This window comes from Cololabis saira, chromosome 8 (assembly GCF_033807715.1).
Source record: "Cololabis saira isolate AMF1-May2022 chromosome 8, fColSai1.1, whole genome shotgun sequence".
NCBI lineage: Eukaryota > Metazoa > Chordata > Actinopteri > Beloniformes > Belonidae > Cololabis > Cololabis saira.
The window spans coordinates 19,846,695-19,861,237 of record NC_084594.1 but is presented as its reverse complement, the minus strand read 5'-3'; the positions used below and the strand labels follow the sequence as shown (position 1 = coordinate 19,861,237).

The window sequence follows — 14,543 nt, the reverse complement described above, 5'->3', positions numbered from 1 at the left end:
CATGATCGACAATCTGAAATCGCACACATACACACAGGTTATAATCATAGTCACTTTATTATTCAGCAAACATGTGGCTGCCATGAGTGTCATCCACAAAAGTGATGCTGCTGTCATGAATCATTAGTCTGTCAGTGTTCGTACAATAAGGAAAATAAAACTAATATTAAAGAATTAAAAAAATACAAGCTAATTTTATCATCTTACTGAAACATTTAGTCACCTTTCTGTTTCAGCGATAAATTAGTGTCTCTACGTCACACGTATCACAGATTGTTCATTATTTTTGTTTCTTTGCTCTTTTCTGTTTTCAAAAGTGTTAATATAAACATGGAAGAATTGATCAAAGCCACAACCGAACAACCAGCAGATCTTCATTCCTGCTAAATGTCCAGACAAGACAAGAATCCTACCTTCATTAGGTTCTGATCTTGAATTGGAGCGTGCAGCAGGAAACAAGCATTAGTGGTTGCCAGGTAACATTGGGCTGCTGGTGTTTTCAGGACAGCTGCGAGTGGATCTCATTGATCCCCTTTGTGCCGATGCTGCACGTCAGTGGTCTTTACTGCCTCTATTATCAATAACTGACATTATTTTTCATTTAAAAGTCACAAGAAAAGGTAGCAGAGTTAAAATATTAACACATTTCTGGGGGCATTTCTCTGGAGGAGTTTTTCTGAATCAGAAGCTGCTTCAGTTTCCTGCCGACAGCAACGGCGATGAGAGCGAAGCCTGTCGCCGCTTCATCTCCTGCTGCAGCTGCTCCTTCAGAGTCGACACCTGTGGCAACGACAACGGGAGACAAGGATTATAAGGTTTTAACTTGAATGGTTCAGATCACGTGTTTCAAATCGGTAATCGAGGCTGATCTGGATAACGCAAAAGATCAGGCCAGAGCTGATGGGCTGTCCAGGGTGTACCTTTCACCCAAACACCACCAGGAAAGTCTCCAGCTGACCACAGTAAACTTGGATAAGGACCTATGGGGGATCTATGGATGGATGAATGGATTCCACATCACCTCTCCAGCTGTGCATTCACAGGGATACCAGGAAGGTGCAACATTCCCTCCCCAATGTGAGCTTTTAGAAAGTATTCAGGCATTCCCACCATCTACTGCCCCCCTTCTCTTTTAGCAGTCACAGTCAACAACAATAAAGGGGGGGGGGGGGGGGGGGGGGGGGCGACGACAGTAGAGGCTCATTGTGTCTCACACCCACATCAGGGCTGATGCATGAATGCGCTCATGAATTGCTGCCCCCATGTGGCCAGAGGAGGGATTGCTTAAAAAGGCCTTTAAAACTGAAAATAATTAAAAATACAAATACTAAAAACGGGATTTAGTGTGTTTTTTTCAAATCATTTGACTGGAGTCAAAAAAGAAGAAAAATCCAAGGCACTCTTCTTCAAATATAAAATGCCTTTATTTGAAATGGCTATTTCATGTAGAAAATTAAAAAAGTGGGTCATTGGACTGGAGTGTTATTGGTTTTACAGTTTTATTTATTGTTATGGTTCCAATTTACTGAATCTTTATTTTGACATCTTTTTGATATAGACCCTGTGATGGCTGGCGACCTCTCCAGGGTGTCCCCTCCCCTTCCCCATGAAGGAATGATGGCTCCAGCAGATCCCTGGGACCCTAAATAGGAGTAAATATCTATAGATAATGGATGTATGGATAAAAGGTTCTCCTTGAGCAAGCAATGGCCAAAAGTGTCTGGACACGTCTGGAAACAAAAACCTGGCAGCAGATCCATAAGCTTTTGTGGGCTGCAGAGAGGTACATGCTAATGCACGCTCATTTAGAGTGATATTGAAAGAGCTTGGAGGCCGTTTCAAGACCTTGATGTTTCTGTTGGGTGGTTTTCTCAGACAAATCTTGCATTGCAACAATATCAATGTGCATCTTCCGTTCAGTTGTGGCTTTAATTTAGCCGTTTAATGGATGTGAAAATAATCATGGTTTGCTTTTTTTTTTAAAAGGGAGAGAGAGAAAATAAATCAGCTGCACCAGGGGTCTAAAGGGTAAAAAACCTGTGAACAACTGTCACTACAGCACGGTGTGCACACCTGCTCCTCGAGGCCTTTGACGCGGTGCCGGTGAGCTCGCTCTCTGGTGCCCAGAGTTCGCTCCATGTCCCTGAAACTGGTCTTCAGCTTCTCTGCCTCCCGCTGGGCCTCATCACGCTGCCGCACCAAAGCATCACACAGACTCTGCAACTGCTCCGTCTCGGCCAGCTGAGCCTGCGCACAAAACACAACCTGCTCAAACAGAGAGACTTGCATTGTGCTCCACCTATTAAAACACATCAAGGGTAGTCTCCTTCTCAGCACTGATCAGAGCAAAGGTTCCTCTCACGAAAGGCACATTTGTGTGTGAATTGGACCGTGTCACGGATCTGCGGGTGTGCTGCTGGTCGGCTCAGCCTCACCTGCAGCAAGTGTATCTGCTGCTGTGCTTCCTGGAGCTCCTGCTCAGCCGTGTTCAGGGAGCGATCCAGGCGATTCTTCTCCGCAGACAGCCGCATGCCGCCCTCCTCAGACTTCAGCTTCTGACGTTCAACCTAACAGGATGAGGAATTAATTTCCGACTTCACTAACATAAAGAGTTTTTTTTGTAGCAAGCCTCTTCTGTAGATCACTTACCTTATCCAGCGTGTTCCTCAGTGCATTCTTGTCTTTCTCCAGCCTGGCAGCCTGTCTCTCCGCATCTTTTTTCTCAGTCTCTAGCATGGCGACTGCTCTTTGGAGGCCGAGCAGCCGCTCCTCCACAGCAGCTCGCTCTGTCTGAGCTAGCTGGGCGCTGCGCTGAGCCTCCGCAAGACCCGCCAAACGCTGACGCAGTGCCTGACAGAGAGACAGGATTCAAACATTAGTATTCCTGCTTCCATAAACTGAAATTCTACACCCATGTTCTTTTTATTTTCTGTTAAGTGAAAGGTTCTGGATAATCTGTCCGACCTCCTGAGCATTGTTGAGCTCGGCCTCCAGCTGCTCTCGCTGCAGCTCGCTCTGGTCCAGCTCGCTCTGCAGGCTCTGCACATGCTCAGAGAGGGCAGTCATGCTTCTCTTTGCGTCAGCTGATGAAGCGCGGGCTTCGTCCGTTCGTTCCTAAAGGGCACATTACAACCATCACATTGATGTTAACTTCTCATTCACAAGTTTTTAGCTTTTTTAAATATTCCACATCTGACTTCCTTACTTGTAGAAGCTTTTTGTCCTGTTCAGTCAAACTCAACGTCTTCTGCAGAGCAACCAGACGAGCCTGCGTGCTGCTGTGAGCGGCCGCCACGTCCTGCAGGTTCTGGCTGAGAGACGTGACCTTCTGTTTGAGGGCAGATTCACCTTCCTGAGCTCTGAGCAGAGCTTGGTTCAGTCTCTCTACCTCCCTCTGAAGCAGAGAAACACGGGCTTCTCCGTCTGCCACCTGAACACAAGTCAACGTTTAACAACCTAAAGCTGTTCCAGTTCAGCAATAACATTGACATCCCGCTACTCAAGGGTCACACTTAGGGCCTGATTTACTAAAGGTTTGCGTGTGTAAAAACGTGTGCAAACTTGACAGCACCCGCAAACCAAAGTGCCAGCTGATCTACTAACAGCGTGCAAAGAGGACTGCGCCTCTCAAATGCGCAAAATAGCACACGCAATTCATTTAGTACTTTTGCCCTGATGAATAATCAATATGGGGCGTACCCCGCCAGAAATCGCTAAATACTGGGAGGGGAAGATGCAAATTGGTCCATTTACCACGCGCAATGAGATTTACCAAGCCTGAAAGTTATTGCAGGGATTGTGATTGCGTCTGTATTTAATACGTTCGAAAGGAAGGTGCTAATCTCCACATGCAAAAGGAGAAATATTTTATTTGAATGTTAAATCGAGTATTATTCAGGAAAAGGTTGCCACAGGAGGCACATTCATTTTTTTTATTTGTGATAATAAATAAATCACGTGTTTTCTTGGAGAAAAAAGTGTTTCTTATTGTGCGCCTATACTTGTTCTGCAGACTTCATACCCCGGTGTTGTGCCGTATTCAGCACCCCTGCCGTGAAAAGCACCCCCTCGTCTGACAAAAATTATATTCTCATTCCATGTCACGTTCTGTTTAGCGTCCAGTTTTGTGTTAATGATTCATGTTTAAATGCGCTCATGGATTCCACAATAGTCATACTTTCCCACAATCACAGTCACAGATAACAAAAATCGGGTAAATGGTTATTGATGTCATTAATTAATAGCCTGCTTACTGTGTTGTCTTCCATAATATTTGTAAATATATATAATATAAACTCCTAAGTATGTGTTTGTGTGAGTGTGTATATATAAATATATTGAAGTGTCAGTGTGTTGTTTTTTTTCTTGGTCTACTTATCATTGAATATACGAGGGGGTGCTTTTCACGGCAGGGGTGCTGAATACGGCACAACAATTTGCCTCTTCCACTAATATCTCTAACTCCAACTCGTCAAATTTCATTTTGCGCTTGCGACTATATCCTGCTTTCCATCCAGACTCTCCATGGCGCAAAGTTTGCGCCGCAAACCGAAAGACGCGCAACACCTCATTTAAATACTGCGGTTTGCACCCGTTATCAATTGCGCACGCAATCTTAGTTGATCACCCGCAAAACACACAACAACAGCACGTGCAAACTTTTTCAGTGCACACGCAATTTAGTACTCTTTATTTAGGATCTTAGTAAATCGGGCCCTATGTGTCTTCCGTCTTGAAGATGCTACCTGTTTGAGCAGAGAGCCGTGGCGGTCTTGTGAAGCCTGCGTCTCAGCCTCCCGATCTCCCAGACTGAGTCTGAATCTCTGCAACTCCCCCTCCAGGCTGCGCCTCCCCAGCTCCACTCTGGTGGCCCGCACTTCGGCCGCCTCCAGCGCCTCGCGCAGACGCCTCCTCTCAGCCTCCAGCCGCATCTCCGCAGCACGCTGCTTGTTCAACTGATCCTGCAGACACAGGAGGAGGACAGCGGTCTGGTTGAGTGTGAGCCTTTACATAGCTGCAAAGTTGTTTTCGGTAAAGGAGACAAAACATTTTACAGGCTACATGAGTTAGAACAGTGTATCCTAACCTGGGGTCCGGGCCCCCCCTGGGGGGGCGCCAGAGATCTCTGGGGGGGCGCGAAACTTTGTCTGCTTTGAAGATATGCAGTTGTAAAAATTATATTTGTGAATGAGTCATTCATAAGACATTGTTAGGAATAATTTAGAATGTCTTGAATATTTTTTGTGTTTTTTATACACTGGTGACAAACAGGAAATTATTTCATTCCTTATTATTATATCATTACTCAACATTTAATTGACTCCGACAGGTTGTTAAAGGAAAAATGTTAAAAAATGTTGTTCTCATATTAAAAGAGACATTTTTCAGAAATATTTTTATGTCCTTTTATGTCCTTTTGTGTGTATTTTATACATTGGTGACATTGGAGAAAACAAAGTCATATGCATACAGAGTTAAACCAAAGAGAAATGTATCAAAAAAACATAATTAATGTTCATTTTTTTCAATTAAAGACTATTTTGGTGCTAGTACGTACGGGTCGGGGGACCTTGCTGGTCTTAGACACAAGTAGGGGGGCTCCAAGGAAAAAGGGTTGGGAACCACTGAGTTAAAAGACCACAGATGAGCCAGAGATGCGTACGAAATTGATTCAATTCAACAAAATATCTTGAGCATCCTTGCTGAGAGCCTCAAGTTCACTTTGTTCCTCTCTTTCTCCGGGGGGCGTGATGGTAGGAGCTGGCATTATGAACAGACATATGGAGGGATGACACAAGTGGTGTAACACAGTGTTGCACCACTAGCGTGGCATCTGTTGTTATCAGAGTCCCTGACCGCTTAGATATGGCTCCACCTGCGCGTCACCATCTGGTGACTACGGTAGATCAGTGATCCCCGCTGAGCGGGTGACAATAAAAAGCACATTTCCTTCCGCACATTGCACAAATGTGTGTGCTTGTACCTGAACGTGCTTCCTATCAGTCTCCGAGGCCTGCAGCGATCGCTCTAAATCCTTCACCCTGTCGGCCAGAGCTCTTCTCTCTCGGTCCCCTCTCCTCACTGCTTCCTCCTGCTGCTGCAGCAGAAGCTGAGTGGTGGTCAGACGCTCATCAAGACCCCGCTTCCCTGCAAGCACGGAGAGGAAACAACATCAGCGCCACCCGGCCCACGGTCAGCACAGGTCTCCCTGTATACACATATACTTGTATGCAGACCTTCTTGACACTCCTGTAAGGTGTTGAGCATGTGAGTGAGGCGACTCTGGACACAGTCTCGCTCTCCCCTCTGCCCTTCCAGTTCCCGCTGCAGGGCCCCGAGCTGGCACCGGGCATCGTCCTGCAACACCGGCAACAAGCAAGGGCTCGGGATATCAACTCAAAAAGATTATCCACGAATGGTCATTTATTGTTTTTTATTTTTTACCCTCTCTCTTTGGGCATCACGTAGCTCCTGGAGGAAGTCCCTGAGACCGCTTCGCAGAGTGTCGGGGTCAAGTTCTGTTGGAGGAAGAGGAAGCGGAGTGCCGCCTCTCTCAGGAGACGCACTCCCGGAGCCCAGAGTGTTGTCGGGCGTGCTTCCCCGAAATTCTGCACAAACCAAGTACAAGTTGTCATCACTTTCTGTTAAAACTGTTACAATAATACAATAATAGCAGTAATTAGGGATGGGCGGTATGGACTAAAAAATGTATCACGATAATTTCTGGCATTTATCCCGATAACAATAAAAATGACGATTAAAAAAAAAAAAAAAAAATTCAACTCCACCTTTTTAACTATAAATCTATTAGATCTTTCTTTCTTTCTTTCTTTCTTTCTTTCTTTCTTTCTTTCTTTCTTTCTTTCTTTCTTTCTTTCTTTCTTTCTTTCTTTCTTTCTTTCTTTCTTTCTTTCTTTCTTTCTTTCTTTCTTTCTTTCAGGCTCATTTCCTTCCTTCCTTCCTTCTTTTTTCTCCCTTCCTTCCTTCCTTCCTTCCTTCCTTCCTTCCTTCCTTCCTTCCTTCCTTCCTTCCTTCCTTCCTTCCTTCCTTCCTTCCTTCCTTCCTTCCTTCCTTCCTTAAATCCGGCTTTACACAAAAACGTCATCAACGGGAATTTATCATTTTTACAGCAAGATTACAAATTCTTAACCTTGCGGAATTCTTTTGACGGTATATCGTGAACGGTAAAATATCGCCCATTCCTAGCAGTAATTATAATAACTATCACATGCTGTAACAATGCACCTTCCGGCAATAATCATGTCTGCCTCATTCTGCTGCACCTTTCACTTTTTAAACAAATTGCATATACCGATATGTTATTTTATTTAGAGCCGTCATTTTTCTACCTCATTCTGCTGCACCTTCAGTTCTTTAATTGTATATATGTCAATAAGTGCCACATTTGTTTATTTTTCTGTTTGCTATTTCTAAATCTGGGTACAGCGAGCAAAATAACCGGAGTCAAATTCCTTGTTGGACAATGTTCAAACCTGGCCAATAAAGATGATTCTGATTCTTAATTTGATGATCCTGTAATTTGTAGCAATGATTGTGATTCACAGATATAATTCTTCAGTTCGTGTCTTTCTATCATTGACTGACTGACATAAGCGGCACATGACCGGTCCATTTTTTGATGTATCAAACGTAGGGCTGGGTATCGATTCAAATGTCAAGAATCGATTCGATTCCGATTCTTAATATTCAGAATCGATTATCATGATTTGATCCGATTCGATATTGATTTGGCTTAGTGTTATTTAAAATGTTTTTTGAGCTGTTGCCTGAATTATATGACTGTAAAATAACTAGTGAACTAATAATTTCACAATAATAAGAAATAAATAACTCAAACAGGCCTTTCAATATCCATTTAAAGTGCAAGAAAGAAAGAAATTGCAACAGTTCATGCAGTAAACAAATCATTTTAGCTTATCTAATTTATTCTGTCACCACGCACACATTTTGCCATGAAGCACCTGGCATTTTTCAGAGGTGTCATGACAAACTGTGTGTCCGACTACTGGGATTAAAGTTCACCTGGCGAAAATGATGGGGAGAAAAAAAATAAATAAATAAAAAAAAATCGATCTTTAGACATAAGAATCGATTTTTAGGAATTAATATGAGAATCGATTTAGAATCGGAAAATCGATTTTTTCCACACAGGCCTAATCAAACGTGAAGAGGCACAAAGAGAAGCTAAATGAACCAGGAACCATATAGGTAAATTAATAGGAAAATCAAGACTGAATGTTTCATTCTAACCTTTAGGAGGCGAGAGTGAGGAGCGCAGAGGTGAGATGCTGTGGTGGCGTGACATGCTGCCAGGGGAAGGGGAGCTGGCCCCCGGGCTCCTCCCCCTGAAGCCTCTGCCACTCGCCCCGATGCCCAGCGTCCGCGTCAGCGCCGACTGGAGGCTGCTCAGACGGAACTCCAGGTCCCTCCTCCCGGCCTCGGCCCGAGTCAGCTCGGCCTCGGTGGCGGCCAGCCTCCCCTGTGCCTCGCTCAGCTGCAGGCTGCTCTGTGCGGCCGAGTCCTGGGCCGCCTGGGCGCGCAGCGACAGGTTCTTGGCTTCATCTTGTAGCTTCTTCTCGCAGCCACGTGCCTCCTGCAGTTGAGCCATCAGCTCTCTCTCGCTGCTGCGCCAGCTCGACTCAGACTCTATCAGACGCTTCTGAGTCACAGAGAGCTGTCAGGAGATGAAAAAACAGTGAGACTCTGAAGATCAGGTGTAGCGAGGAGCTGCAAAAACCTGCCTGTTCTTTACCTCTTTTTTCAGAGAATCTCTGGCTTTTTCCACATCATTAAGCTTCTGTTTGAGGATGAAAGAGTCCTTCCCTCTGTCCTCATCTCGTTGCTCCTCCAACAACAGACGGGCCTGCAGCTCTGCCAACTCCACCCCTTTCTGCTCCTTCTCTACATCCAGAACCTTCAGCTGGAGCAAAAAAAACAAAACACTATCACTGCTGAGAAAATCCTGAGACTTCCCATTTGGTACTTTTCCACTAGTACCAACTCAGCCCGACTCGACTCGCCACAGTTTTACGCTTTTCCACTAGGGGTCTAACCGTGCCGAGTAGATCATTTTTCTGTAACTACTCTGCCGAGGTTCTAAGCGTCTGAGTCGGCTGTATCTGACATCATTACACTACACGCCCCCGATTGGTCGGGGGGTTGGAGTCAGACGTCTGAGTCAGGAGGCGGAAATCAGCAAAAGAGCAACTCTGACGGCGGCTTCTTGTTCATTTTATTCGACAGGCAACGGCAGCGCAAAAGTCTATATTGTGATCCAACTCTGAGGTGCAGATGTTCATAAGCCTGGTAGCTGAGGAGAGAATTAAAAAGGGATCAAGACGGGCCATAAGGAACGACCAGATCCACCAGGAGCTGTGTCACTCCATAGCTGCTCGCGGCTGAGAGGACTTTTCAGCAGCACCGAGACAAACTAAAAAAAATTAAAAAGCGTCACCGCTTGAAGCTTTTCTGTAAACAATACTCCTGTTACATTGTTTACACCCACTGTCAACACTTTACACTGACACTTTATATTTAATTCATACCACTACAGTCAACTCTATTTTACATTTTTTGTGATATTCTTATATTTATATATTTTTTGTACATACGAGACATGCCTCATTTATCTGCCTTTATTTTACTATATTATTCTATCTGGTACTTTCAACGTCTTGCTGCTCAGTTGTTCTTGCAATTGCCCCTCTGGGATAAATAAAGTTTCTCTGAATCTGAATCTGAATCTGAATCTCTCACTCTCATTTTTTAACTTTATATCAAACACAAGTCACAGACCCAGCAGCACATATATCATCTCCTCCATGTTCTACATCTTTAGTGTTGTTGTCTGCCTCGTTTAGATCACACAATCAAATACATCACAGCAGCTTCGCTCCAACCCGCCTACTTCTGCTCCAGGTGCTGAATTGTTATGGAAAAGAAACCAGGCCAAGTTGAGTCGAGCCGAGCTGAGATGAGTAGGTACTAGTGGAAAAGTGCCATTTGTGATCTATAGTTCATCCCTCAGACTGACTGTGGAGAACAGCATGTTTTTACTTGTCACCAGGTGTGAGGGTGACAGCAGGTCTCACCTGTCTGCGGAGCTCCTGCAGCTCTCGTCGGGCCTCCAGTCGTGACCGCTCCACTTCTCTCAGACAGCTCCGCAGCTCCGTCACCTCCTTCTGAGTGGAGGACAAGTTCTCCTCCAGCACAGCCAGCCTCTGCTCCTGCTCTTCACACTGGCGTTTCACACTGCCAGCCCCAAACACACAAAAACACTTTGATATTTAAAAAAAAACTTTGGGCGACTTACATAGCAGTGATCGTCTTGCTGCAGCTACTCTCCTGTTCTGGGGTTTACCTGATTCTCCCGCTTTCCGCGCTGCGCAGAGTTTCTCTCAGCTGTCCATTCGATTGACCGAGAGCGTCTCTCTCCTTGGTGACATCGCAGAGGTTGCGACGCAGCTCCGTCCCTTCTCTCCTGCAGCTCTCTAATGAGTCGTGGCTCTGGTTCAGACGGCGCTCGGTCTCCAGTGAGTCGCGCTTCAGTTGGTCTCGGCTCTCTTCAGCAGCTGAGAGAGAAGCTCTGCACTGCTCCAGCTGGAGGGGCCGGAAAAGAAAAGCCATGTTTGTTACTAAACTATGAACTCAAAACAGAGTCAAAGCAGAATTATCAATCAATCATCAATTATCATGAGTGAGAACCGGTGTCGTAGTTCCTGAAAAATGCATCCCCTTTTGCACAATATTAAAGTGCACATTTATGAAGACGTTCAAATCTTTGACATACTTCTCTATAAATATCATGTTATACAGTACATGTTCAAAAAATAAAGATAAGCAACTTCCACTGATGAGACAGAATCATTCATCATTACACATCTATGAGCAAATGGATGTGAATGTCCAAGTTTTTGAAGAGTCTGGTCTGGTGTTTGGATTTGATTTCATAAAAAGTCAGAAAAATAGTGTGAAAAGACGACAAAACTGCAGTCAGACAGTCTGGATGGAAATTAGGGATGGGTGATATTTTACCGTTCACGATATACCGTCAATAAAATTCCCCACGGTAAGAATTTGCCATCTCACGGTAAAAACGATAAATTGAGGAAATGAGAAAGAAAGAAAGAAAGAAAGAAAGAAAGAAAGAAAGAAAGAAAGAAAGAAAGAAAGAAAGAAAGGACTATCGTTATTGGGATAAATGCCAAATAGAAAGAAAGAAAGAAAGAAAGAAAGAAAGAAAGAAAGAAAGAAAGAAAGAAAGAAAGAAAGAAAGAAAGAAAGAAAGAAAGAAAGAAAGAAAGAAAGAAAGAAAGAAAGAAAGAAAGAAACGACTATCGTTATTGGGATAAATGCCAGAAAGAAAGAAGAAAGAAAGAAAGAAAGAAAGAAAGAAAGAAAGAAAGAAAGAAAGAAAGAAAGAAAGAAACGACTATCGTTATTGGGATAAATGCCAGAAAGAAAGAAAGAAAGAAAGAAAGAAAGAAAGAAAGAAAGAAAGAAAGAAAAAGAAAGAAAGAAAGAAAGAAAGAAACGACTATCGTTATTGGGATAAATGAAAGAAAGAAAGAAAGAAAGAAAGAAAGAAAGAAAGAAAGAAAGAAAGAAAGAAAGAAAGAAAGAAAGAAAGAAAGAAAGAAAGATTCCCGTTGATGACACTTTTTGTATTGGTATTTTTTTTATCCTTATTGGGATAAATGCCAGAAATTATCGTGATACATTTTTTTGTCCATACCGCCCATCCCTAATGGAAATCAATTATATTTTTGTGCATTGTTACCTTTACCAAGAGTAGTCAATGTGTGACTGGCTGTGTGTTAGATCATCTACCTCTTTGAGAGCAACATCAGCACGTGACTGAAGATCAGTACAAGTTTCCTGTAGACTGTGGATTTCCCTTTCATGAAACGAGCCTGCATCCTCCAACTGAGCATGAAGCTCCTGCAGCTCGCTGGTCAGAGCTCCAACTCTTATCTGGGGAAAAGAAAAGAAAAAAGGAGTGACTTTAGTCCATCTTTACTGGGCTATATGCTTTAACATAAGCAGCAATGGTCAAATTAAGACGGGAAGTGAACATTTCCATGTCGTCTCTCTATACCTGCTCCTGCTCCTTGTAATGAGCTGCTTCTCTGGCCAGCCGCTCAGACTCCAGGACCGATGCTGACAGCTCAGCCTGCAGACTGGACACCTTATCACACAAAACCGTCTTCTCTGCCTCCTTCATAGAAAGAGCCTGGACACAAAGAATATTCTGTTTAACACCAAAAGTATGCAATACACACGAAATACTAGGAAAGTCAACTTGAATTAGATGGTTTTTTTTCCAAACTTTATTTTTATTGAAGAAAAACACAGACATTCCTTGACAACATCACAGAATATATATGAAGGCGCTAAAGACAGTAACAAAATGGGGCCAGTGGGGTCTAGAAAGTTGAATAAAACTGATAGATGAAAAATAACAAATAAATGGACAGTTGAGACATCCTGCTTACCCCGGATTCTCTTCAGTTGGAAAGGTACCTTGCAATAGGTAGCCATCTCCTCACAAAAATATCAGACCTTAATTGTAATCGAGCAGTTAAAGCCTCCATTCCATACACCTCCCTTAGCTTCTGTTTCCACTGTGCCACTGTAGGTGGCTGCGTATTCAACCACTTTATTGTCACCATTTTCCTAGCAGTCATCAAAAGTATATGTAACAAGTGTTCTTGGTCCCTTGTGTACATGCCTCCAGGAGTCAGATCAAAAAGAAACTGACTGGGGGTGAATAATATAATAATTCCCATAATTTTATTTATCTCATTCCTCACCCCCTTCCAAAAAGGCAATATCATTGGGCAATCCCAAAATATATGTGAGTGGTCTCCAATCCCTCCACAATGTCTCCAGCAGTATATTGTTGTTGGGTTATTTGCAAATTTAGAGACCACAGATGGCGTCCTGAAGAACCTAGTCTTCATCTTCCAGTCAAACTCCTTCCACATGTTGCTATTGATGCCGTTATGACATCCGATGCACATTGTCTCCCACTCCCCATCTTCAGTTATGATATTTTAACTCTAACTCCCATTTGTTTTTAATGTAAAAAGTGTTGTCTGATGTATCCATTAGCAGGAATTAGATGGTTTAAATCACTATTTTCATGTATGACAAAAATTCCTGTCCCATCTTATATTAGAAGGATTGTTTATATATACTATTAGGATATGATTGGACCTGTTGTTTCTCCGTCTCTGCCTGCAGCAGACACTGATCTCTGTCACGCTGGAGAGTCCTCGTCTCATCCTGCAGCTCCTCTCTTTCCGTCTTTGCTCTGTGGAGCTGATCCTCCGTCTCCTGCCTGAGCTTCCTCAGGGCAGTGTCGTGCTCCATCTGCAAGCTGTGCCGCACGACCTCCTGAGCAGCGGAGCAGACCAAGAGCACAGTCACTGATTAAAGAGTAAATACTTTCAACGGAAAGCTCTGCAAGGTTGAAATACAAATTGCACTAAATGGAATATTTAACCTTTAAATCCTCTCACCTTCTCTGACACCAGTCTCTCCACCTCCTCCTGATGCTCAGAGATGACCTTGCGTAAAGCCTGCTGCGCCTCCAGCCCAGCAGCGTTTAGAGTCTGAGTAAGAGTTTGCTTCTCTCTTTCAGCCTGGGCCAATGCGTTCTCGCCCTCCGAGCGGATACGCTTCATTTCAACTGGAAATCCCATCCAGGAAAACAAAAGACAACATTAGCATCACATCCCATTACTTTAGCGCATTCCTCCTTTGTAGTTGGGATAATTCAGCTTTCTGTGCTGTCCTTTCTCACCTGCAGCGGTCTCAGAGCGGACTCGGAGGTTTTGGATCTCCGTTTCCAGCTGCTCTCTGCGAGACTCCGCCTGCACAAGCTGCTGCTGCACATCAAACAGACTTGTTTCCAAGGTTTCCCGCTCGGACCTGAAGGTCAAACACAGATTCATAAAAGGACATCAATCTGTTAATCCAACACTTTTGTGCTTTTGTTTTTCACATTGTGGTTCTCACAACAGTGATCTAAGGATCCACGTGACGCCTCTGATATTTTCTTTTCATGCAAGGTTTGATTGTCACCAGAAACACACATCATGAGGCCAGAGATGTAATAAGGTACGATGATAATCAATAATAACTCAACTAAGGCACATAGACATGTGCTTTTTCAACTCTAAAAATGTGGTTATTGCAGCGTTAACTTGAGCTCCTCTCCTGCCTCTTGCAGCACCCTGTCTCTAAGCTTGAGGAGCTTAGAGACCGCTTTCCCAGTGTGACAAGGCAAAAACCAACAAGTGAATTAACACTGCACACTCCACACTGGAACACCTCCACCACTCCCGTTGCCAGAAAAAGGCCCAAAATATAATAAAAGACACTTCACACCCCGGACACTCACTGTTTGAACTGCTGCCATCTGGGAAACGATACAGACTCATGAAAACGAGGACAAACAGACTCAAACACAGCTTTTATCCAACAGCAATAACCACCCTTAACAAAAACAGAAGCTA

General features: G+C 43.8%; 1 protein-coding gene across 4 annotated transcripts in view; it reads right to left on the bottom strand.

The window, feature by feature from the left end:
- Positions 1–38: 38 nt before the first annotated feature.
- Positions 39–14,543, bottom strand: part of LOC133448482 (rootletin-like) — a 33,218-nt gene continuing 18,713 nt past the window's right edge. For all 4 annotated transcript variants that reach the window (XM_061727053.1, XM_061727050.1, XM_061727052.1 and 1 more), the window contains exons 19-37: positions 13,829–13,956; positions 13,545–13,714; positions 13,240–13,419; positions 12,119–12,253; positions 11,851–11,994; positions 10,382–10,620; positions 10,113–10,272; positions 8,774–8,941; positions 8,272–8,695; positions 6,445–6,608; positions 6,237–6,357; positions 5,984–6,147; positions 4,746–4,961; positions 3,206–3,430; positions 2,965–3,114; positions 2,650–2,850; positions 2,436–2,567; positions 2,074–2,247; positions 39–780 (exon numbers count right to left, since the gene is read on the bottom strand). In XM_061727053.1, the coding sequence (XP_061583037.1) occupies positions 694–780; positions 2,074–2,247; positions 2,436–2,567; positions 2,650–2,850; positions 2,965–3,114; positions 3,206–3,430; positions 4,746–4,961; positions 5,984–6,147; positions 6,237–6,357; positions 6,445–6,608; positions 8,272–8,695; positions 8,774–8,941; positions 10,113–10,272; positions 10,382–10,620; positions 11,851–11,994; positions 12,119–12,253; positions 13,240–13,419; positions 13,545–13,714; positions 13,829–13,956 (3,382 nt within the window). In that variant the 3' untranslated portion in view covers positions 39–693. The remainder of the gene's footprint in view (positions 781–2,073; positions 2,248–2,435; positions 2,568–2,649; positions 2,851–2,964; positions 3,115–3,205; positions 3,431–4,745; positions 4,962–5,983; positions 6,148–6,236; positions 6,358–6,444; positions 6,609–8,271; positions 8,696–8,773; positions 8,942–10,112; positions 10,273–10,381; positions 10,621–11,850; positions 11,995–12,118; positions 12,254–13,239; positions 13,420–13,544; positions 13,715–13,828; positions 13,957–14,543) is intronic.